This window comes from Aythya fuligula, chromosome 5 (assembly GCF_009819795.1).
Source record: "Aythya fuligula isolate bAytFul2 chromosome 5, bAytFul2.pri, whole genome shotgun sequence".
In the NCBI taxonomy this organism is placed as follows: domain Eukaryota; kingdom Metazoa; phylum Chordata; class Aves; order Anseriformes; family Anatidae; genus Aythya; species Aythya fuligula.
In genome coordinates this window covers 48495539-48520403 of record NC_045563.1, presented here as the reverse complement: position 1 = coordinate 48520403, position 24865 = coordinate 48495539, and the positions used below count along the sequence as shown (strand labels likewise).

At 42.1% G+C, this 24865-nt stretch overlaps 1 protein-coding gene across 1 annotated transcript in view; it reads left to right on the top strand.

Moving 5' to 3' along the window:
* ABTB2 (ankyrin repeat and BTB domain containing 2) overlaps window positions 1-24865 on the top strand; it is a 140709-nt gene that overhangs the window by 96164 nt on the left and 19680 nt on the right. Inside the window, exon 4 of the mRNA XM_032188038.1 lies at window positions 20032-20184. Within this exon, the coding sequence (XP_032043929.1) occupies window positions 20032-20184 (153 nt within the window). The remainder of the gene's footprint in view (window positions 1-20031; window positions 20185-24865) is intronic.

Genomic DNA, 24865 nt, shown 5'->3' with positions numbered 1-24865 from the left:
GAGTTATCTACTTGTGTTTTATTTGTGCTGTATTTCCAGCAACACCTGCTCTAAAACATAATCTGTTGGGAAAGCATACACATCTGAAGCTGCCAGGAGGAAGACTGTAGCTCTTTCATGCCATTTCTGAGCACTGTTTGCTCAAATGCTATATTCATCCAATATTTGGCTTATTGGTTTCAATCATCATTAAATAAAACATTTGATATTTGTCTTGTGATATATAATCCAACTTTACTCTGGCTAGCATGGAAACCAGGGTTAGGTCTATGTTAATAGTTCCTGGTACAGTCTCAAGATCCTGTCCTTTTTATTGATGGTAACCTGAGCCTATTATGCTTTCAGATTCAGATACTCATGTTCAAACCGGATTGAGTGGGGCAGTGGCTTTATGGCCCTATTTTATTTTTCATACTTTGCAAAATTCAGTCTGTTCTCAGATACATCAGAGAAATGCCACTCAGTTTTACTGGGGAAAAAAATAATCTCAAAGTAGCTTGTGCCTGTGCTTTGCTAGAGCACTGCTTTCAAGGGTCTTCTCACTTAGTTTCCTTATCAAGAGCGTTGCAGTGTTTGACGCAAATAGAGAAATCCTGTGCTATGGCTTTTCCTAAATCCCCAGTGAGTATCTGGTGAAGATGTTCTCATCTCTTTTTTTATTATTATTTTGACAAAGCATTCCTTTGATCTTAACTTAGTACCTTTTTTTTTTTTTCTTGATGATCTCTAGGTGCTTTGTTAGAAATAATTAAAGTCCTCATTTTTTTCCCTCTTGATTAGCTGCATTCTTCCCCTCTGCTCAGAAAATGCCTGGGACACTACATGCTCATTCTGGAATGGCTTGAGACACGAGCGGTTCGATCACACAGATCAATTTATACAGCAGTATCGATCCATATTAAAGAGAATAATAACAACCCAGTTGCTAATGAGAACTATCTCCAGAAAGTCCTGCTTGGTGTTGCATGGGCACCCAACTGGCAGAGAAGGAAGGAAAATCAGGAATAACCTGCAGAGCCTGCTGCTGAGACCTGTGTTTGCTTGAGCTGTGTTCTCCACATCACTGCTTTCAGTGCTTCTGCTAAGGCTTTTCAGGACAAATCTTTTCTCCAGATGGATGTTTCCAGACTCTCACTGGTCTGTCATGAGGCTTTTTTCCCCCTCTACTCTTTTAAACTGCAGGTTTATGGAATTTTATTAAGTGCAATAGCTACATCATTGTCTGTCTTTTAGATTTATCTGTGGCCTAGCCTTTCCTAATTCAGATTTTATATATTTATGTCTGAATTCTTGTCTCTTACAGCCATATTCTATTGTTACCATGATTCATCAGGAAGAGAACTTGATACGCTTGGTTCAATGAGCTGTGTTTTTGCAAAGGTTTGCAAGAAAATAAGTGCTGGGTTCTCTTCTCTGGGAGATCATAGTATCTTTCTGCTCTCTCTACAGCTGCCTCACTAAACACATGAAAGACTTACTGCCATTCCCCTGTAAAACCAGTTTTCTGATAAATGTCCCTTTAGCTTGTTTTGGAGTCTGGTATCCTCCATAAAGACTAAGGGCAGCATCCTGCTCTACAGTGCACACCGCTGGGTCCAAGTCTGACCTCAGCTCAGGGCCTGTCACAGCTGCAGGTTGTTAGCTCTGACATAGGGATGCAGCCCCGTGTGAGTATGTCTTGTAAAGGTTATTGTCTGTAGTTCAACTTGTTTGTTGTTCTGCTTGTTTAGAGACACACAGAAGTAGGCTTTTTGAGTCAGGGCATTTGCCTTTTTTTCTCTCTCTCTTTTTTTTTTTTTTTCCCCTTCTCTGTCCTCAGGCCTGAAAAGCTGATGGATTTTGACAGAATCTTGAAATTTGTGATCCAGACTCTCACTATATCCAGGTTATCACTATATAGTGTGTGGACATGCTTACTTTCATTGTGTACATACAGACTGATTGGAATTGATTACAGTTAAGTCTAGGTATAAAGAATTAATTAAAAGTAAACCCTGATTCAAGCGTTTGTCTTGAGAGAGCATGATGCTATAATCATACACTCACGATTAACAGTGTTTAAATCCCAGAAGTCAACAAGTTGATTTTAGAAAGACACATCAGTGAACGTATTCCAGTCCCACTGCCATAGTCGCATTGCTTTTTTTTTATTTTTTCTTTTTCCCCCAGAGCTATTGAGATATAAATATACTGATTAAAGTAGAACAGAAAGTAACAGAGTTACTTAAAACAGAAGTAACTCTTAAATTGAATTGTGCCATTATAGCATTGCTTGTTTAGAGTAGACATAAAAATATGTTTTTCTTTGTTTTGAAGAGGGGGGAAAAGAGCAAATTTGCTGTTGATGAAAGATTAGTTTGGTAAATTTAATAGAAGAATAAGAAGACTATAAACGGATAAGACCAGCTTCCTTCACTATCATTCAGGAGAGAGGCTGTTACCATGTACTTTTGCCTGTTTGAGTCATAGACCATTTAACTTCAGTCTTGATTGTGATTTTGAGATATTCATTCACAAGCAAGATTGAGTGAATGGCCTTGCTTCAGAGGTCAGTAAGCTACAAACAACATGCATCTGTTGACTAAAATTAACTGTTTGTTGGCAGCGCTGTTCCTGACCTTAGGCACAATAAAATATGTGCTATGCCCATACTAAAAAGTTACACAATATATTTTAACGTCTTCCACAATTTTGAGAATTGAATTTATATCATTTATTAGGAGTCATAACTTTATCATGCTTGTGGTGAACAGCTTTCACCTTTCTGCTTTTTATGGTGACAGCACATTACAGCAGTAACATCTAGCCAGAACAAAACACAGAAACATTTAAAAACTACTGACTTTGAACAGAGTCACATCTCATGCTACGTATGAGCTCATGAAGTCCTAACTGAAAGACTGAAGAGGGATCTAAAATAAATACTTGTCATATTTCTTACTCCGTGTGTTATGTATGCTCATATACGTACACATGTATGCCCTGAGCACCATAGCACTGGCACATGAAGTGAATTAAAAACAAGTCATATTAGTTAAAAGTCAGTAGGTAACCGTACTTACATTTGGCTTTCAGGGAATATTCCTGCCTGTGTCTGTCATTTGAATATTTTTAAGTCTCTCTCTCTCTCTCTCTCTCTCTCCCCCCTTTTTTTTAATTGTTCATTTCTTTATAGTTCAAAGATTGTAAAATTGGAAAGTGAGGTGACCTTGCCAGTAGTGAAGGGAATTAATTGCTAACCCTGAGGATCAGATTCATCCAAGTGTAACTGCTGAAACTGGCAATACAGTCTACTCTGAATTAGATTCTTTTTCTGTCTTTTATGTTGCCTGTATAAACAAACACTGCTTTTTGTTGTTGTTTTTTTAACTCTGTATCTCACACCTGGGTAGACTAGCCTTTCTGCCGTGTTACTGGCTGTAAGCAATTTGTAGTGTTACTAGGGTGTTTCCAAAGTAGCCTGTATCCTCTGATCTTCTGTATCAGAGTAGGGGTGTGGTACAAACAGAGGTTATTTAAAATCTCTGCAAAATCGCAAGAAGAATCTCACTGTTATACCAAATTGAACAGTACACAGCAGACTTCACGAAGAGTAAAGAGACTGCTTCCCTATGCCAGCCTTGGCACAGAGGAAAAGCATTATAGGTAAACAAGAGCATCTACAGTGAAACAAATATTTGCCTTTAATAGTTGTATCTGAAGCTGTGTGCCAAAAAGTCAGGCTTTTAGGCTGTCTTGAAACCTTGCTGCTGAACGTGCATTGGTTTCCAATAGATAGACAATTTATCAGAAAGGATCTGCAAAGTCTCAGATGTCATAGATACAAACATACATGGGGACAGGTCACCTAAAAGATTACCAGGTGCAAATGTGTGACTTGATAGTTAGAAAAAACCACCTGTAAGCAGATAAGCTGGCAGTACAATCTAAAACAGATGCACTCGCCTGATTCCCCAACTGGAAGGGCCACTGTGCTTCTGAAGCCTGGATGGGTGGACACTGGGCCAGAGAACTGGAAGTATAGATAGATACTGCAGCAACATCTGGTGCTGCTTCCATGCCAGCCAAATGTTCATATTTCTTGTCATTACTAATCCACCCTATCTCTGAGCTTCTTTTCAACAATTTGCAATTATGTTCCTTTGATCCCAAAAGGCCGCAGCTCATCTGACACAATAGGGATGCAGGAGGTAAATGAGGAGCACTCCAGTAGGAATTACTGACAGAGTCTCTGAGAGTCGCATGAACTACATTTGCTGATCGTATCTGAAGATTGGCGGTAAATTATCAAGGTGCCTACTTTATTAAAATGTAACTAAAAATATCTGATATGTTTTGTGCAGCTGCAAGTGATTTTTAAATACTGTATTAGTATGTAAACTGAATGAATGTCAGGGCTGTGAATATCCAGGGTTGGACTGGATGATCTCCAGAGGTCTCTTTCAAGCTAAGTGATTCCCTCAGGTAAGACACAAGGAAGATTTATCAGAAGAGATGTGCTTACTGAGTGCTGTGGAACTATCAGAGATGAGGGATTTGTAAGAAGCAGTTGTTTCTTGCATAAAGAACTGACATCCCTGGGAGCTCTTCCTGGAGTTCATTGCCTTCACCAATCTAACATTTTACACCAAAATGCAAATCCTGCCTATCTATTTGCTGATCTGTAACAACGAAAAAGTTGGAGAAAGCAGTAGAGGAAAAACATGTATGTTAAACGATAATGGGCAAATAAAGGGAAAGTAAAATGGAAGAATCTTCATGTCATTCCCCTTTTCTCCCATGAGACTGTGTAGTTTGGTTTGGTGGAGTACCAGTGAGAGTTATACTGTGCTTTGTTATGTGATTTACAGTGAGGAGGGATTTACAGTTAGCCTCATATCAGACCCTGGGAAGGAGCAAAAAAACATGGAACCCATTTCAAAATATACTGATATTGTGTATCACTCGAGATAGTGAGTGGGAGTAGTCAGTATGGATTATGAAGGGGAAATCGTGTGTAACCAACCTGGTAACCTTTCATGATGAGATGCCTGCCTTGCTAAATGATGGGAGAGCACTGGACGATGTGTATCTTGACCTTAGTAAGACTTTCAATACCGTCTCCCAAAACATCCTTATCGACAAATTTGGTAAGGTATGGGCTAGACAAGTGGTCAGGGAGGTACACTTGGGAGCTGGCTGAGCTGCTGGGCTCATTGCGTTTGTAATCAGCGTTGTGAAGTCCAGCTGGAGGTCAGTCACTAGTGACATACCCCACGGGTCGATAGTGGGATCAATACTGTTTAATAACTTCATTAATGACCTGGATGACGAGACAGGGCGTACCCTCAGCAGACTTGCAGATGATATGAAACTGGGAGAAGCCTTGATACTGCTGATGGCTGTGCGACTGTTCATAGGGACCTCAGCAGTTGGAGAACTGGTCCAACAGGAATCTTGGTTAAGTTATGCAAAGGGAAATGCCATCCCATCCTGTATCTGGGCAGGAATGAGCCCAGTACATGCTGGGGGCTGACAAGCTGGAAAGCAGCTTTGCAGAAAAGGAACAGGAGGTCCTTGCTGCAAAGACAGTCAACAACATCCTGGGCTGCATTAGAGAGAAAATTGACAGCAGGAGGAGAGGGGATCCTTCCCCTCTGCTCAGCACTGGAGAGACACACCTGGAGTTCTGGGTCCAGTGCTGGGCTCCCCACTACATGAGGGAGATGGATGTACTGGAGTCAGTCCAGCAAAGGGCCACAAAGATAATGAAGGGAGTGGAGTTTCTCTCATTTGAAGCATGCCTGAGACAGCTGGGGTTGCTTCGTCTGGGGAAGAGATGGCTCAGAGAGATCTTATCGGTGTCTATAAATACCTGGTAGGAGGGGAACAAAGACAAAGCCAGACTGTTCCCATTGGTGCCCAGTGAAAGAACAAGGGCACTACCTGGAATATATGTACAGAAAGGTCTATTTGAACATGATTAAGCTTTTTTTTTTTTTTTTTTTCCCATGATAAAACCATTGTAACAGGTTGCCCACGTTGGCTGTGTAGTCTCCATCCTTGGAAGTAATCAAAATCCAACTGGACACGGTCCTGAGCAGCCTGCTTTAGTGGATCTTGGCTTGATCAGGGGTTTTGGGTGAAACAATCTCCACAAGTGCTGTCCATCTCAGCTGTTCTGTGGTTCCAGTTGCAGTATTTGTCCCTTAAAGTTGTTTTGTGTGTGTCAGCCTGCTAACTTCACAGTCATTGATAGGTATCAAGAAATAGTTTCTGAGAACTGGCTATTCAGTTAGACAGCAGGCAGTAGCCGAGCCTTACCACCTACCTAGAGAAGTAATAAGGCATTTGACAGTCTTTGTCCTGGCAGTTACAGAAGATTCTTCGGAAAAGTGCTTTTTCCTGCTTTCATAGGTGTTTTACAGTAGATCTCAATGCTTGCAGAAAATCCCTGGAAAGACCATCTTTGACCTAAGCCATTTCTGGCAAATATCCCCCGTTTGTAAAAATGTTTAAAAACTAGGTAGACAATCTTTGGCTCTCTTTAGTAACAAAGAGATGATAGTGTGTGTGTGTGTGTATGCTACCACCCTGCAATTACTATAACTACAGCTACAGTAATTACTGTAACTACTGTAAAGATTTCAATGTTAAGTTCTTGGCTTCTGTGCTTCGGTTTCCATCTGTTCAGATAAAAAAGAAGGTGCAAGAAAATAAGAGCCTGGCAACTTCGCTGCTTGTATTCTCAGGGCTGGCACAAACAGAAATCTTTAGTGCCTGTGGGCACCCTGTGTTGTGCATTGTTTATTGTTTGCTATTTCATGATCAGAAGACTAAGCAGCAAATGAGCACGAAAAAGGAGGGAGCAGTAATGCAGGAAACTTAGAACAGAACTGTTACGGCATGTTTCACTAAAAAGGCATTTTAGAAATACAGAGATGAATAACGTGAGGTCTCCTGGCTTCTTTTTCCAGCTTTGGGACAGTGGCTGCCCATTAAAGTGGGAGACAACTGAGTCTAAATTTCTCTACTTGATCCTTGCTGGTTTGCCGTCATTTAATATCAGCCTGTCTCCGTTTTTACTAGACATAGCTCTTAAAAGACAGTGTCGTGATACAGCTGCAGTGCTTTTGTAACTCACAGAAATACAGAGCAGTAACTCTGGATGAAAGGTTCTGAACACGTTGCAAAGAAGGATGGTAAAAAGCCAACAGGTTACTTCTTTTTCAGTAATTGCTGTTTCCAATTGAAGTTAATATTATTTCCTATTGGACTAAATTACTGACGTGCAGAACTTGCCTGTTTCCTGAGGAAGGAGTTAGCTGGTGCTTTAACAAGGGCCATGCTAAATAAAGACGTAATTCTGAGCTTTGGCTATGCAGCAGCCATGGTTGGCAGGTTGTAGGGGTTTTCTCTCTTATTGTGGCTGACGTCTTTGCAACACAGACCTAAGAGCTAAGTTCTCCTGAAGAGTAAATGTTTCTGGGTATAATTTATGATAATAGCAACAATCATTCTTCTCTTTGACCACGTGGAGATTAGAAACTAAGCTTTCCCCGGGGTAATCCTAGATTGAACGTCTCTGCATTGTTTCCTTCTTAAAGGAGACCCTGGCAGTTTGCTCTTCCTGGTCCCACAGCTGCAAGTGCGTGTACTGTCATGACCTGATGGTCACTTATGATGCTAAGCTGTACTGTTTTCATCAAGTGTTTTAACAGTAAGTGCTGAACCAACTGTTTTTAAAAGCCTGTCTGCTCTGCAAGACAAATCCCATTTAAATGAGTTACATGTCTGAGCGGATTCTCTCATGTTTGTGGATTCTTCTGGGGCTAAAAAACCATGTGCTGATACAATGCATGCTGGTCTAACGTGTTTGCTCAGAAAGGAAAGAGGCTGAACGATGTTTTGCTCTCACTGCTTATCAGCATAAATCTGGAGTGATGTGCTGAAAAGGGGTACTCTCTGTCTGGAGTCAAAGTGCTGGGGCCTTCAGTTCCACTGAAATCTTCACCTAAAGTTCTTTAATGTATGGATTAGAAAGTAAATCATAAAGGCTAGAGAACATGCAAGAGAGGCAGAAACTGTATGGTTTTATTCCCAGGCTTGCTGGAAAACTCTTCTACTGTAAGTATTTCACTTAGCCACTCCTCACCTCTTCAGCTCCCTTCAGAAATGCAACACATCCTTCCAGAGAAATATGGGGTCTTCTGACACAGGTGTTTTAGAATCGCTAGTAGGAAAGGATGAATTGTCTGTGAGACAACACTAGAAGACAGGCAAGCTATCTGAGAGGGGTATAGGCACATTAGCATGAAATTATAACAGGACTCACATAACCTGCTCAGGACGCATCTTGTTGCAATTATATTGCTTCCAGCATCCAGACTGTGTGATTAAGGGTTACCTCTGTGCAGCACTGTGCCAGGCAGTCAGTGCTAAGTTCCCTGTTGTGACTGCCAAATTCTTCAGGATGGATCTCTCTGAAGAGTTAATGCATTAGAACATCACAGAAACATATGTTCCTTAAATGACTTTCCATCTGGGCATTCTTCTTTATACAAGAGAAGTTACAATAGTTTAATTAGCTGACTTTGGAACCTCTTTTTGTCTACTAAAGTCTCAATGTTGAGACACTCAGTAGGCTTAACCTTTGCTCAAAGGTAAGTGACCAAGATAACTTAAATTGACTACATGTAGAAAGGTTCGTTCACACTGGTATAGTGATGTGTTAGATTTTTGGCTAAGTACAGCTTTATCCATATAGTCAGGGCTCAGAAGTACCTGATGTGAAGAAAGGCAAGTGAAAACTAGTTTATTTCTCAAATAATTGTGTTTCTTCAAGGTAAAGAAGTCTGTGAAGAAAGACTTCTGTTTCCCATCTTTCACATACATTTTATTGTTCCTTTGTACCTCGGATGCAGAGCACTGGGTGTTGACAGAAAGGTTTATTCAAGCAACAGGTAATGAAGTGTAGAGTAGACAAAGATTTTGAATGATAATTTGTTTTTCAACAAGTTGAAGAAAAATAATTGTGCACATTGTACTTGGCATTAGAGTTGATGTATGTTTATCTTTTTTATTTTTAACATATTCTTTGATGTTTGTGTTTCTAGATCTGCTTTCTGACAGGAGAGTTTTAAAAGTGCCAAAAGGAGAAAAAAAAATAGGCTTGTAACTTGGTATTAGAAACAAGAACACGATGTTTTGTTATGCCCTATCAGCTCGGAGTCCCTCTGTTCCTGCAGTAGCCACAGCGCTGCGCCCTTCACAGTGGTCAAAATGAAGCAGGGTGAACCTGTTACAAGAGCGAGTTTTAGCTGTGTATAGGAAAACGTGGTTCTCCTGCCCTCCATTAGAATGTTTATCTGATCTGTTTATATAAGACTGTGGAAGTGTGCCTTTATAGAGAGAGAGATGGGATACAAGATAGCCTTGATATGGAGAGCTGGATGACAGTTGGGCTTTCTAACCTACCTCCAAGCCTGTACTGCACTGCTCTACTTAGTCATCTGCAAACTCAGCATAAAATCTGCAACTCTGTAGTTCAGAGTACATGAGCTACAAAGCTTTGGTAGTATGACAACTTGCTCTGTAGGGAGTATTGCTTATGCCACAGTGCATGCTTCTGGCTGCCTGTTTGTGCTACTATTTGTGCCGGCAGCTGCACGTACGACTGTGTCAAGATTTGAGGGTAAGAGCCTTTACATCTCTCTTGTTCGCAAGATGGTAATTTGTGAAGATTCCCCCAATTTTTGGTAAAGAAATGTGTGTGTTTTGAGGAATAGATGCGAGTTACCTGCTAGATTCTGCAAAGCATACGTGGACAACGTTGTCCTCCTGGAAAAACTGAGAGAGCAGTCAAGTGAGTTAACTTTATGAGCTGACAGTGTTTGACAGACTAGAGATCAAAAAAAGTTCGTATTTTGTCAACTATGGCAGGTGTGTAGCACATCAATTCATTCCAGTGGGAACTCTACAACATCTGACTTGGATCTGTGGACCTCTTTCTAAGAGAAAGGTATGCTGATTTCAACAGTGATTCAGTATTCATTGAAATGAACAATGATCCAGTAGAGATGGCAGAAGGCTAGCAATACCCAAGGTGGAAAAATCCTCTTAGTTTAACTTTAGATATGTGCTGTCTACGTTGTTCTTGATTAGAGCAAACTATTTTCTGCTGAAAAATCTCGCTCAGGTATATGTTGAGGTACTGAAACACGAAATTAGTGTTTGACATTTACTGAGAGTTCATACACAACAACAGTCAAAACAAGCAACTGCTCAGCTGCAGTTCTAAGCATATCTAAGTAACCATGCTGAAAGCAAACTTAATAGCTGGAATTTATGGCATCTGCTGAGAAACACTGCAACTCCACATGTTGAAATTTAAAGCATTAATGCTTTAAATTTAGGATATTTGGAAACCAAAAGACTTTGAGCTCTACCAGTTATGTTCACCTATCAGAATCTCATAATTAAGCAGTTATGTCCTCCATTTTTAGTGCCACTTGGGTTCATTGATATCCATTGATATGACCATAAAATCATGGTTATATAAGCAGGAAGAGTTTGAAACTAGGAGATTTCACAATATTAAACACATAATGGAAGTGTTTATGCCACAAGTCTGGCATAGAATGACTGTACCTCGATCAAATTAGTTGTTTTCTTTAAATTCAGGACTCTTCCATTGCTATTATTACACTTACCGTATCTATAAACTGATGTAGTGCCATTTACATAATTAGCTAAGGCAAAATGAAAAATATATAACTCATTATGCTTTCCAGTACACATAGAAACACATTCATTCACCAGTGGTAACACACATCTTTGGGTGTCACAGGACTCTTCATTTCTGCATAGCAGCAGCTCTTTTCAGTATTTTAAGACAAGACCTGAGGCACAAAATTGAAGCCCTTTGAAGATACAAGTGCAATATGTTCATTGAACAGCTTTCCAGTAAGACAAAATGGTGTTCTCTTGCAAAATAATAATTAAAGAATGCCACAATGGCATCTATTTCATCTATGATGATATTCCTCCTTATAATATTTCATTAATGACCTATCTCATGCGTCTTACCTGGCACTGACTTTGAGATGAGTACTGCCTATTCATTCACAAATGCTACACCCTGTGGGCTTGATTGCCTTTTATTCAAGAAAATGGATTCTGAAATTGTGGCTATTTAGTGAGACCCTCTGTGATCGTAGTACAGCGGGTGGAACCTGAGTTACATAATTACACTACTGGGTGGAGTGGATACCTGGTTTTGGTGCGTACCTAACAGAGCTCCAAAATCAGGGCTCGTGTGTTCCTCATGCCAAATTAGTTTCTGGAACTTCTCAGATTGCAGGAATGTGAAAAGCCATTTCATTAGGAAAACACTGACGTCAGCATCAGGTGAGCTTCATTTACACGAAGGCTGTGCTCACAGTAGCATGACGTGGAAGTGTAACATCAGTCAGGCAACTAAAAAATAAAAACTTCATCAACCTTTCCATTGTTCTGAAGACAAAAGAGTCATCTTTTAGTCTTGAAATGTTTAGCCTCTATATAACGTGATTTTGTGTTTGAAAATTTGTCTTTTGAAATATTAATTAGGTTTTGGCTTGTGCTGTAAGGTAAATGGAAACGTTTCCCTATTTACTGTGAAAACCCTTTGCTTTGGTCAGGATTGTCTTTGTTTAGCAGAGCAAACTTTTGCAGTTGTAATTAATTAAACAGTTTTGAGTATTCCAGAACTGCACAAAAATATTTCTCTTCCTGGCTTTTTGTTCACACAGTTGCAACTCGGGAGCTTCAGGCAGTTTTCATAAGCATGGCAATGCTCTGCATTCAGGATTTTACAACTGGGCCCTGAAAATTAGTTCTGTGATTGAATCTGGCAGATTGGTTTTGGCTTGAGAATCAGCATATGTTTTCAACATATGCATGTTGGCAAATCAGATTGAAGTCATAACTAACAGGCCTGTTATCTCAATCCTACTAGTGCTTGTGGGAATTAACTATAATGGGTAAAAAAAATTATGGAGGAGTCGCAGCACTGGATAGTGAAGAGCCACAGTGACCCCAGATAAATCTGCTTGCAGGTAGCACAGTATTTTATTTTATTATTAGTTTTTTTTTTAATTTGCCAGCCTAGCTCCTGGAACGAGCCATAGGAGTTACCTCTTGGTTTTTCTGGCCACAAGATCAAGGCTAATCCAAGAATAACAGACAACCCATTCTGGCTTGCTGCCTGTGTTTATCTCTGCCTATCGCATAGCATGCTGTTACAGGCTCTTTTCTTTAATGCATGTAGTTTGTATGCGTGCTGTGCTCCAAACTGGATCAGTGTTTTCTTTTGCAGCAGGAATTGTGCTCGTACCACATGGCAGGGTCTCCTCAGCCAGTCTGTTTGGGGTGGGTCCCAGTGTGGGGCCCCAGATGGCAAACTGGTTTGGGGTGGAACAATACATGATGGCCATTTCTGGTCATTCTGCAAACTCCCTGGGGCCCCTTTGAGTGAATAACCCAGAAGAACCCAGGGGAAGGGGGAAAAAAAAAAAAAAAACAAAAAAAAAACCACAACATTTAAGGTCACAAAATGAATTTTTAAGATTTTCCACACAAATTGATTTTTAAGGACAGTTTGAAGCAGTTTGTGACCTGCTGTGTAACTAAGCACAGGCCACATGGGCTTGTAGGAAGCTGAACTGTAACATCAAAACCAACAAGCAGCACGTGTGAGAGGCAGGCAGACCTGAAGCGTCCTTGCTGCTGGCTGCAGCGGGCCCGAGGGGCAGCGGAGGTGTGCCCATGCCCATGCCCTACCTGTCCAGGTAAGCGCTGCTTCCTTCCCAGCAGCTGCTCTGAAAGGGCTGGGCCACGATTAGGTCTTCTGGCAAAATGGGTGGCTTGGAGACCAGGGTGGCCACCTTCTTTTTATGACCTGGGAAGGGCTTAACAGGCACGATGCGAAGGAGCAGTTCATCCAGAAGTCCTGATCCAACCAGAGCCGTTGCCTTGTTGTGCGAAGGGCCCGTGTCTCAATGCCAGTGTGAGGAAGCTCGCTGCTGGTCAGAGAGCAGATTTTAGAGCCAGGTCCTTAGGAGGAGACGTGTAGACCTGACCACTGCTTGGCTGGAGGTAAGCTCACATGCACAGCTTGTTGGCAAGTGCCATTTTCAGTAAGTAGCGTGAGATTCAGCAGGTGTAACAGCAAGTCTGTCCTCATAGTTACATCCGATCTTCGTGTAAGGAATTTAAACATACAGCTGTCTTTTAATTTGAGTTTAAGACTGAAATTAGGTCCAGAATCATGCAAGAATTCACCTCTTAGTTTATCTGCCTGATTGCTAGCAGTAGTGCCTTTCCGCTTATGGAGAATTTCAGGATGTTGAAGACTCAGGAGGAACCAGAAGAGAAGAAGCAGCGGTACTCTGTTCCCCCGCATCTCTGCTGAGGTGGTTACTGGCAGTGACAGGTATCAAACAGCTCTGTGTGAGCTTGGAGGGGGCAGATGGATGTAAGTCACATCCTTGACCACATCACTATGACCATACTGTTGTACTTAAAGCTATCATGTATATCTATCTGACTCCTATCGTCACCTACGTACGATTTAAGTTGGTTTTAATTATTTTACATCTGTCTGTAAACCAAAGAATTCCTTCTGCTGCAACTCACAGATGTTACAAATGTGTTTTTTTCTAGAGTACACGTTGCTCATTCTAGAGCAGCAGAAGTATTTGTTTTCAGACTGAAAAGTGATTCTTCTCCCTGTTGTTAAAACAGTTTATAAAATGCAATTACGATAAATAATAAACCATAGACTTGAGGATCTTTTAAGGTTCATAGTGAGTTCCTAATGATTTCTTCACACTTTTTTGTTGTTGTTAAGCTTGAATTTAGTTTTTACTTTGATTTCCAGCTAACGTGGAGTAAAGCTTGTCTGCTGCACTTCATTTGTAAGTGCAGTTTGCAGACAAGGGCAGAAAAAATGTTATCCGTGGTTGCTAGGATTGCTAAGAAAGATCAGAGCTGCCATTTCTAGATTTAAACTATTCTTGTACCGTTTTATGGTCTAAAAGCAGAGGAAATTGTGAAGGCAGATTCAGTGGAGAAAGGATCCCAATAAATGTAATATCATCCAGATGTTATTCATTCTGTTTGTGTCTGAAGGCTGAAGGATAACTCACTAAACTCTAGAAGTTAGTGTCATGGCATATCCAAGCCAAGACCTTAGCAGCCTGATAATGATCCACTAAAATTTGAGAACTCTTTATCTTGTAAGACCTGGGCCAATCATTGTTTCAAGGGAATTGAGAAGAAAACTTTCTCTTTGGGCCAGTTGGCTGTGATAAGATTTCTTTTTCCTTTTCTGTGAATATCTGGGACTGTTTGCTTTGAAAGACGTGGCATTAGTTGAGATGATCAGAACCAGCAGAGTAATTTCTATCTTTTCTCTGTAAATGTGGTAGCTTTTTGCAAATTCAGTAAATATTTTGAATCTGAAAGGAACAGCTCCAGTCTTAAGCTGGTTGTGTTTTGGAGCACAAATTTTGTGTTTATCTTGTTATTTTATTCACATATAATTACATACCCAGAGAATTTTCTTTTCTGCAACTTGAAGAGGGGTTTAATGTTGGAGAATCCAAGCTGTAAATACACCACCGTTTTCCACATTGACATTACATGGTTTGGTTTTGGATACTCTGTCTTGCCTCAGAATCTTTGCCTTCTCCAATTAATCAGCCCTTACTCTGTTTTCTTTTGGACTCTGTTGCTATACTTGGGGTTTTTCCATCTGGGTGTAAAGTTCAAACAGTGCATCTTGTAGCCAGCCTCCTACATGATTCACCATTTAATTGCAGATCGGTCTGATTCCCACCTTTTTTCCCCTAGACAGTTCTGCTCATTCTACATCTGTCTCCCAGGTTCCCTAGCTAGGAAAAAGCCATGAAAAACCCACTTGGCCTTCCCTTAACTCAGTCACTCCCAGTGCTCCTGCTTGTCTCAGTACTCCCTTCTCTTTGTATACACATGCAAAGTGACTTTTCAGTTCATTCCTTTACGAAAAGAGAGAGAAAGGTGAGACTGGGATAGAGCTTTTTATGGCTGTTTGTAAATCAGTTTGTGTTGGTGACCTTGAGGTTTATTATTTTAGAGTAAAATGGGACTGAACCATAGAGTTTGGTTCTAGCATTAAACTTAAACGTTAGTTCATTGCACTGCACTGAAGCCCCTGTTCCTTTCTCAGTTCCTTGCGAAAAATAATGATCCAAAGCTTTGGGATTCCTCTGTACCTGTAGCCTGGGTGTAGTTTCAGTAAATCAGATGGGGATGAGTTGTTACGGCCTACCCTACCCAGACGATGTGTGCTCTGATACTTAGATGTGCTTTGCAATGCTGGAGTTTGGATGTGTTTAAAATATTAACGGGGGCTTATAGAGCAGATGTTGTGGATGAAAGGAAGAAAAAGCTGTTCTGTCAAACCATTCAGAACAACGCAATGGGAGGCTATTGCGTGAGTGCCTCAGGACCAGCTCTGGCTGCCAAGAGAGACAAATTTTGTCATTCTCACCTGCAGCCATTAGGATATTTTCTTTCATATGTTAGAAGACAATTTGTCTGCATTGCTTTTGCTGTCAGTGTTGGCCCCCTCTTCATCTTGCTGCAGCTAAACAGGCGGCTGGGAACTAGCACAAGAGGAGAAGAGAGGTGGCGACAGGCAAAATGTCTCCTCCTTCCCCCACTCCCCCTGCCTTCAGCAGTCTTGTCGCTGGAACCTCGAGGCAGGAGGCAGGACTGGACGAGGTGGCTGCTCCCTGTGGGACTGCCGGCTGTTTCCATCTGAGGTGGCAGGTGTGCCTCACCTCTGAAAGTCGAGCTCCCACTGCATTTTCTTAGCATTCAGCTAAGAGGGGAGAAAAGATGGCATAATCTTCTGACTCCTGTAGAGGTCTTGCCTCTTTTGCATACAATTAACGTCCCTCTGCCAAAATGCCTTGGCCCTAGGGCTCTTAAAAGTCCTCCGAAGAGCTCACTTTGGGGACTAGTTTCTTTGTGATGGATGACCTAACACTGCAAGTCTGTGATCCCACAGCATATCCTCAAGGACTGCCACACATGATCTCTCCACATGCCAATTGTTTCCTAGGCAATTTCTAATCAAATGAGTGCAGTGCATTTTCCAGGAAAAAGCTACAACCACTTTCAACAAATGAACTTGCTGTAAATTCTCTGCCAAGTGCTGCTGCCACCATCCTTCTTGATTATGTCTACATAAAAGAATGCATTTTTGTTCAAATGAGGGGAAAAAACCACCAACAATAGATTCCATTCTTTGTCAGAGCACATCTCGCCCATCTCCAACCTGATCCCCTTGGGAATGGAGTGGCTGTCCAGTTCTGAGTGGAGAAAATTTCAGAGAACCTATGGATAAAATATTGATAGCTCATGATGGCATCAGACATTATTGAGCTTCTTTACAGAGCATGCAGTAAGTGAGGAGTGTCCATTTTACTTTCTGCCGCTGTGTACTTTCCCAGTTTACGTGTGGCATTATTCTCTTACAAGACAATTAATGACAAGAAGCTGAACAAAGCAACGGTGGCATTCTTCACAGAAAACAGTGTGTGAGAAAAGAGTGAACTACCACTGGGACTATGACAGATTCCCAGGGCCAGATCACTTCATGTGCAGAATTTAATGAGCTGCCAAATGCTTCTAAATGTCAGAAAAACATGAGGAAAATGCACAGTACAGAACATGGTGCGGACAGAAATGCATAGATAGAAATTCGTTTTTTAGCTTGCGGCATCTCCCGGTTAATTTTCCATGAAGGTTTCTCCCCTTCCTCCTCCTCCAGTGCTTCTCAGACTGTGAAATGATCAGGGTTTCCCTAGAGGCAGATGGAAGCCCAGGTTAAGGGCCACAGGGATGATAATGGCATGTATTTTCTAGAAAAAGAGTAATTGCGTTTATTTTCGTAGTGCAGCGCAACCCAGTGTTGGCATTTCCTTCAGCTGACCTGCATCTTTCTCTCTCTGCTCAGATCATGCAGTAGTACAGCTCATCGGAGGTACCGGCAGTGAGCAAAGTAACACGGAGGTGTTCCTGCTGGCAGGCCGACCAGCACAGCGTGAAGGAAGGGGATGGCTGGATAAAAGGAGGGGGCAGGAGGAAGAGTGGAAAGTCCATCCTCAAGCTCAAAATTTTCTGGAGAAGTAAAGCCTCTGCAGCAAAGTAGAAATTGATGTCGTTATAAGTCACTCCGGATAGAATAATGATTTATCCAACCTGCACAGTAATGTGAGTGCTGGGACAGGGACAGATTAGGATAGCAGCAAGAGAAAAGCATCCTTCCTGACGCTTCTTATTACAACCTAAAATCTGCTCTCCTTTGGGCACAGAATAAGTAAGCAGTCTGTTGAGATGTGAATTCTAAAGCCTTTGGAAAAAAAAATATTGTGATTTTAAAAAACAAAGAAAAAAAAATCATCTTTTTCCTTCCCTTTCCTCCCCAGCCAGGTTTTCATGTTGCATGTTTCAGGTCTGCTTGTGCATGCAAGCCACTTATAACCCTGGCACATGCTAATTTTTACAGAAAGGAAATTTCTTTGTGGTGTGTGTTATCTCTGGTGCAGACACGGAGGTATGTTCTGTTGGCTGAGCACAGACTCTTGCTGCAGATCACCAGGTTGCTCATTACCTGATAAGATGATCAGGACTGTGCTGGATCGACACGGTTCAGTCTGGCGATGTTCCTGGCATGAAAGTGTCAGGGACACTGTGATGTGGCTTGAAAAGCAACGCTGAGCATGGCCACAAAACGTGGTAGATACGGCCGCTTGGAAGGTGAGTTTTTCATTGCTCCTGAGTATTTTGTTGTGGTGCTTTTAGCCTATCTTTCTGTCCTCGCCATGCGGGGAGCTTTGAATCCTCTACTAGAGGCTCTGCTGAGTACAGAGAGAGTTCAGATCCCGAACTTAGGCTCCCCCCTTCAGTGCTTAGTGTTACGTTGGCTCTGCTGCAGGCCAGATAGAGGTTGAAGTTCTCTGACTGCTGAATACATCTCCCAAGCACGAGTTGTTTGGGATTGCTGCTCTTCCCTTAGGGGAGTCAGTCAACTCTGAACTGGCTGTGCTACATATTGGCTGGAGTGATTCATCTGCGTATCTGGGGCACTTAGAAAGCCTAAGTGGGTTGGAGAATTAAAGCTGAGCTCCAAGGTCTTCCAGCTGATGAGCTACTGGGTAGCTTTCAAAGTGAAGAATGCAGGAGCCCGAGTATTTTGGTTGCTTGATGTAGAAGCAAACTATGACACAGAAGGACCAAGCCCTGTTAAGAACACCCTTGCATTGGCAATCCAGGATTGATCAGATGTTTAAATGGACCTGGGGTTTTGTAGATGCTTCTTTGCTACTCAGGAGAAGGGAAGGAGCAGAGGGAAAAACAGCACACTTGGCTGTGTGAGAGAAGAGAAAATGGCACCTTGTCAGTGTGCTTTGCAACTGGCAGAACGGAAACAGCACGTATTTTATGGGGTAGAGTTATTCCAGCCTGAAGGTTGTTCAAAGCCATACAAAGGCAGTTCTGCCTACAAATCCCATTATTGATGTAATGGTTTCTAATGGGATCGGCACCGCTTACTCTTACTGTGCTCGCGTATGTGTGCGCGCACAGATGCACAGCTTTGAAAATGCCTTTCATGGATTCTGCTGCTTTCATGAATATCAAAATCAGTTTATATTTTCTGGTATGCATCTTTTTTCTCTGAACTTTCTAAAGGAACTGGTATCTTCTACCCTCACTTATTTTCTTTTGAATGCTTAAATGACAGGGGCTTTTTCAGCATTAATAAATTCATAACCAGAAATGGGAAAAGGTGTTTTCAATTACAGCTGGGACTTCAGAGCCTTGCATCGTGGTGGCAGGTATCCTTGGGGAAAAAAAATCAAGCAAACAGTAGGTCACTCTGACTGTGTATCGAGAGTACAGATGAGATATATTGGGTATGAGAGCATTATGATACCCATATATTATTGTGTAATTTCAGTGTTGTGTTCATTCATACAGGAGCAAAGGGTGACTCTTCATAAACTAGCCCAAAATGACTGTGCCTGCGATTGTTATTACTTTATATTGCTTTATTTTATATTTATCTATATTGCTTTATTTATATTGCTTACAATCTCTCGTGCAGAGTAAAACCTCACTGTACTGGGTGCTGTACAAATTAGGGGCAGCTAGATTGCTTTTCTGCAAGTTGCTTACAGTTTGTTGTGATGCTATGCAGGTATTCTTCCCCAGCAATGCCTCCATGTTACTCATCTCTTTGATTCTACTCATTCATCCCTAAGTCCAAAGTATGTCAACTGTTTTTGCTGGGGAGGATGGCAGAAAAACAAAGCTGCAACAGTTCTGCAGTGGTCTCAAAGGGTCAGTTGTGCAAAAACGGAGGCTGGAGCTCTGCATGTAAGAAATGCAGAATGTGAAAAGCCACCGGATAGTGACAATATAACAAAGATCAGAGGAGGGAGCACTGAAATAGCCTGGCTCAATTGAAGTGTCAAATAATCAACCATATTTTTTAAAAATCAAGGATATCAGGTAAGGGGTGGAGCAGCCTGTGCATTTGGATTATGCGGAAGTACTATAGGAGGTACACAGGTGAGATGACAGCACTTCTGATCCAGAATAACACACTGGCCACTTGGGCTGGGGGAACTGAGCCCAGCTACTAGCAGCAGCAGGCTGCTTGTGTTCGGTATGGGCCTGCTTCCCGCAGGGCGCAGCGTGCTGCACAAAGCCGGCATGTCCTGACACGACCCCGTTTGGGATAAGAAGCAGTTCAGATAACCAGGGCTGAGCAATTCCAGTTCTTTCACCTGCTGCGACCTGCCGAGCAGAGGGACGGAGTCTGCCTCTGCAGGATGGGTTTTACCTGCTTCTGCCTCCTCCAAGCAGGCCCAGGAAGCAGTGAAGTGTGCCACTGATTCTCAGGAGCAGATATCAGACTGATGTTAATTACGATGCCTTTTTTCCTTGTTTACACAGACCCTTCATGCTTCTCCCACCGCTGATGGAGTGGATGCGAGTAGCTATCACCTACGCTGAGCACCGGCGCAGTCTGACAGTGGACAGTGACGACATCAGGCAGACAGCCAGACTGCTCCTACCTGGGCTGGACTGCGAGCCCCGGCAGCTAAAGTATGTGGAATGAGCTTTATAAGCAGCTGAAGTAATTGTAACCTTTAGATTGTTCTTCTTTCTGTATTTCATGACAGCAGGATCTCAAAATACTACATGGGCAACACGTGCCCAACTTCTTAGTGCTCCAGAGATAAAGGAGCTTTGGCCAAATGCTGCAGCTGGGATAGAAGGATTTTGTCATGCCAAAAGTTGTGTAGGAAGAATGAGATACAGATAGAAATACAAGTGTCTGTTCATTTATGCCTTGGTCTTAATTACAAGATAATTCTTTGCTTTCTGAGATACCTTGATGAAAAGTATAAGCACCTTTTTAAAATCCTCCTCCACTCACAAGGATTGAACAGGGATTTATAATTAGCTTGGTTCATTACCACATCATAGATATTTTATTCAGTGTTTGTAGTCTCTTTAAGTTGCTCTCATTAACACTGCTTTTGATATCAGAGTTATATCTTGAACATTAGTGCAAGGTAAATTCTTGCTTCTCAAATGAATTTTGCACCCCATATTAACTGTGGGTTAAATGAGTGGGCTGGACACGTTAATAACAATGAATAGTACTTTTATCACGCTCTTAAGTGATGAAATGATTAGCTGAAGAGATATCTATATTATTTCTATTAGAATACTTTTTCATGAACAAGAGAAGCAACGAGAGGCTTTTAATCAGGAGTCCTCCATCTGTTTTTGTTGCTTTTTACTTTACCTCCTGGCAGCCAAGAAGGCTCTTGCTTTTTGCTACATCTCTGTCTCCCCATTTGTGAAATGAGGGATACTACTTAGCCACAAAACCTAATGCAAAGCTAAATTAGTTGGCAAGTATGCTGGTGCAATTAGATGACTGAACTCTGCTCCAAGCTCATTTGTGGCATGTCTGCTATTTCTGACTCTGCCAGATATGATAATTCAGGCTAAGACTGTTCCATGTAGCTGCACTTTAAAGGGACAAAGCGACACAGCTACGGAAGCTACGAGGTGGTGCCCTTTGAAGCCACATCTGCCCTGTAGCTGCCCGTGCTGCTCCTGTCAGGTCAGCCAGGTGAATGAGCTCAAAGAGCTGCAGACCCGCTGGGTCTCTGCTGGGAGCTGGTACCTCAGGGCTGCGTGGCAGGAAGGAGCGGCTCTCCGAATGTTTCCTTGGCCGCAGCCGACTCCTGGTCCTGTTCTCAGCTGCCACTTGCCGCCTTTCTCCTCAGATGTGGCACCTGGTTGACAGTGCTGCCAGTCTTTTTAAAAGCCAACTTAAACAGATGATCCGTGGGAACTCTGTGAACTGCAAGGAAGCAGCTGGGCGTCGTGTCCACAAAGCGTGAATTGTGCACTTAGGCCAGGAGCCTGTAGCACGTTTCTTTTCCTTTTACTCTGCCAGTATACGTGTGCTCAGTGTCAAGTAAAGCACGAGTTGCTCAGGTTTATGTGTGGATGGTAGGTGCCAGTTAATATGGGCTAAGCTAATGTTACATACGTGCCTAGTTCTTGCCAAAACCTTTGAAATTCTCTGTTGAACAGGACCACAGAAAACTAAACTCATTACAAGCGCTTCCAATCAGTTCCATAATTTTTCTTTTGATCTCACCTTTATAAAGACGCTGGCTTTCAAAACTGAATCCACACCTTCCACTCTATCTCTGCGCTTCTTTTTGTGCACATAAGCATACAGAACACAGGTGGTCCCTTAATTTATAGATCATATACCTTAAAAAAGATGCATTTACCTTAAAAAAGAGGGGAGGGGGAGAGAGAAAAAAGAAGGCAGGGATTTGGGTTTTGGTTTTTGCTTCTGATACGAGCTAAAAGGAAAGACAGCCATGCTTAACTTTGTTGATTAAGTTAAGCTTGATCAGATCTTTGTTCTGAACTGTCTTGCCTGAGTATTATTTTCAGAGGCCTAAGGAAGTTCTGTGATGTGTGGCATGAGATAAAAAACATTGTCTTTCTGCTGCATGAAAGAATTAAACTAACTGAAAAAATATGAGGAGAGAGATGCGCCTCATTTGCAAGTGCCTGTTATATCATCTTGTAAAGCAGTCATCTGTATCTAGCAATTACAACACTTTTAAGGGAAAGGAAATCTTGGAACGGAAGCCAAATTTATCCCTGGCTAGCCGTGTGGCAACAGGCAAATTGCAAATAGCTTTTCTTTGACACACAGCCTAAAAGTCCTGTAGTGATAGTTCCTTGCAGCAGCAATGCATCAGATAGGGAATGTTGAAATCCCTGAAAGAGAAGCTGTGCAGAAGAACAAAGTGCAGTTAGGATAACCTGAAATGTCGACCTCTAATATCTCTTCTCTGACACAGACTACTTGGGCAGCATGGTTATCCTGAGCTACTGTTTGTGTCTGAGTGGATAAAGCCTTCACATACAGTGCTCTCAATTTGTTTGCCACATGATTTATAAACATCTTCTGTACTCACCTATTACTGGTTAAATAATAATGTAAGTGGGAAAATGCTAGATTGCGGAGAGCTTTGTTTCTTTTCCACCTACTTAAATATAATTTTAATATTGCTTTTATCATACGCTATTTTTTGTATCGTTTCCTCTCTGCAGGCCAAACTTAAATCACTCACTACCAATAGCTTCCCTGCATGGAGCAACTCATTTGTGAAGTCCAAGGAGCACAACAGGCTCCTTGCTCCTACCTCTTCCAGCCATCCTGTCCCAAACTGAGACCTCAGCCCCCTTCCCTTCCCTGCAATCTGGGCTCTGCGCCACCCCCAGGTTCCTCAGTCCAGCTTCAGTTCTCCACTTATCCCCAGGCACAGCTCAGAGCACTTGGGAGCTGCCATCTGGGCAGCTGCTTGAGCACAGGCTTTACCCTAGGAAGCATGCAAGGGTTTGCCTCTCTCCTCCACAGGATAACAACTCACGCATGGAAAACCTGCTGTGGGTACAGCTGCTGCACAGCAGTGGTGCATCTGTGAGCTCTTTCCCGCTGGCTCATGGAGGATGCTCTAACTTTTATCACACTCTAAAATAAAAAGCGATTTTGCCTCGATTGTAGACGAGCACGCTGTCAAGAGCAACTACTGCAGAACAGCAAGCGTGTAGTAAACTTGTGCTGGGAAGTTTTGCATAGGCTGTGCCCCAGGAGTAAAGCCCACAGAACTTCAAATTCCTGCACCTGAACTTGCCTGCCTGCAGCTGCCTGCTGGCAGCTCCAGGCCAAGCACTACAGCCCTCCTTTTTGCCCTGTCTCTCTGGTAGCTCCAAGCAACTGCTTTGTTTTGCTGCTCGCTCAGCAGGGCTCAGCAGTGAAATGTCCCCCTGCTCCACCAGTGTGTGTAAATAGCACTGAGTGGAATCGCGCCTGTTAGTAAAACAGAAACAGTGTGCACAGACAGGTACCATCTCTTTAAGAACTTCATTTATTTTCTGAGGTTCAACGGCTTTCAAGTTTATAATGTCTTTCTATTTCACTTGTTTGCATTAGAATTATGATTATTATAATATAGCTATGGTATCGTAATTATAAAATATTGTAGCATTGTGATACTGTACCAATTACCTTGACAGAACGAGACTATTAATTGGTGAGCTTAGCTTGAGAACCTGTGCATGTCTAACAGTAAGCCTTACCTTCCTGTCATCTTGTGCTCTGTGCATCCTAATCTAGTACCTGGGTGCTTCAGAGATCTTGTCTTCCCATCAAATACTTGCACTCAGCTGCCTGGGAGCTACATTTGCTCACAGATGCATCTCCAAAGAGCTGGTGACTCCAGGGCTGTCACTCTGCTTCCCTGCTGACTGTTCCCCAAATTGCACCCTGGTGTAGTTCCTCTCTGAGAGCAGCTGCGGTGAGATGCTGGTTTCCCATGTGCAGTGTGACTGGTCACCAGGCTGGGAGTGAGTTTTGTTAACTCAGCATATTGTTCGTTGCATCTGGTCACCATTTGTCATCAATGCAAGTTCAGAAGCATACAAAATGACCAGCTGAATTAATACTTGCATAAGATTCATCCTGAGTCTTCTAAGTGAAGTGATGAGTGTTTTACTTATCTGGCAGGCCATACAAAGTTTCCAGAAGAGGTTAGCCCCGTTGAAAGAGTCTCATTTTTCAAAGGAACTTGGCAGGCTAATACTGCACTCGCTGAGAGTTTGCACAAGAGCCTGTGCTGAAAACCAGACAACGAGTAGAGGAGGCACTCACCCTGAAATAACATCAAAGGGCTGCCCATATCAACGCTCAGCTGAGATAGGAAACGCCTCCAATTTGGGAAAGTTTCTTCAGCAAGGGAGATAGATCTCCAGGTTTGGAATTCAGAAGTCTCTCAGCAGATAACCAGATGATTTACAGTAATCTCTGAACTCCTTCCAAATGAGATAAAGGTTGTTTGATAGTCAGCTAGAGGATAAGGATTTAATAGAAACTCATAGAAATGTTAGCGTACTTCCTTTGAGGCATTGGAAGAGAGTTGAGAGTAATTTTGATTTGACTTTTTGGTTGTTTGGTTTGTTTTTGATTTTGAATTTGATTTTTTTTTTCTCCAGAAAAGAAACTGAGGAATAAGGATCATTATCTTATTTTAGAAATATCTTTTATTTTAAAATAATAGTCTGGTAGTCAGACAACATAGCTGTTTCATCCTGGTACTATCAGCTGACTGATATTTTATGTATATGTACACCTTCTTTCTACCTTTGTCCTTCTTAGAATGTTTTTGTGTATGTTTGA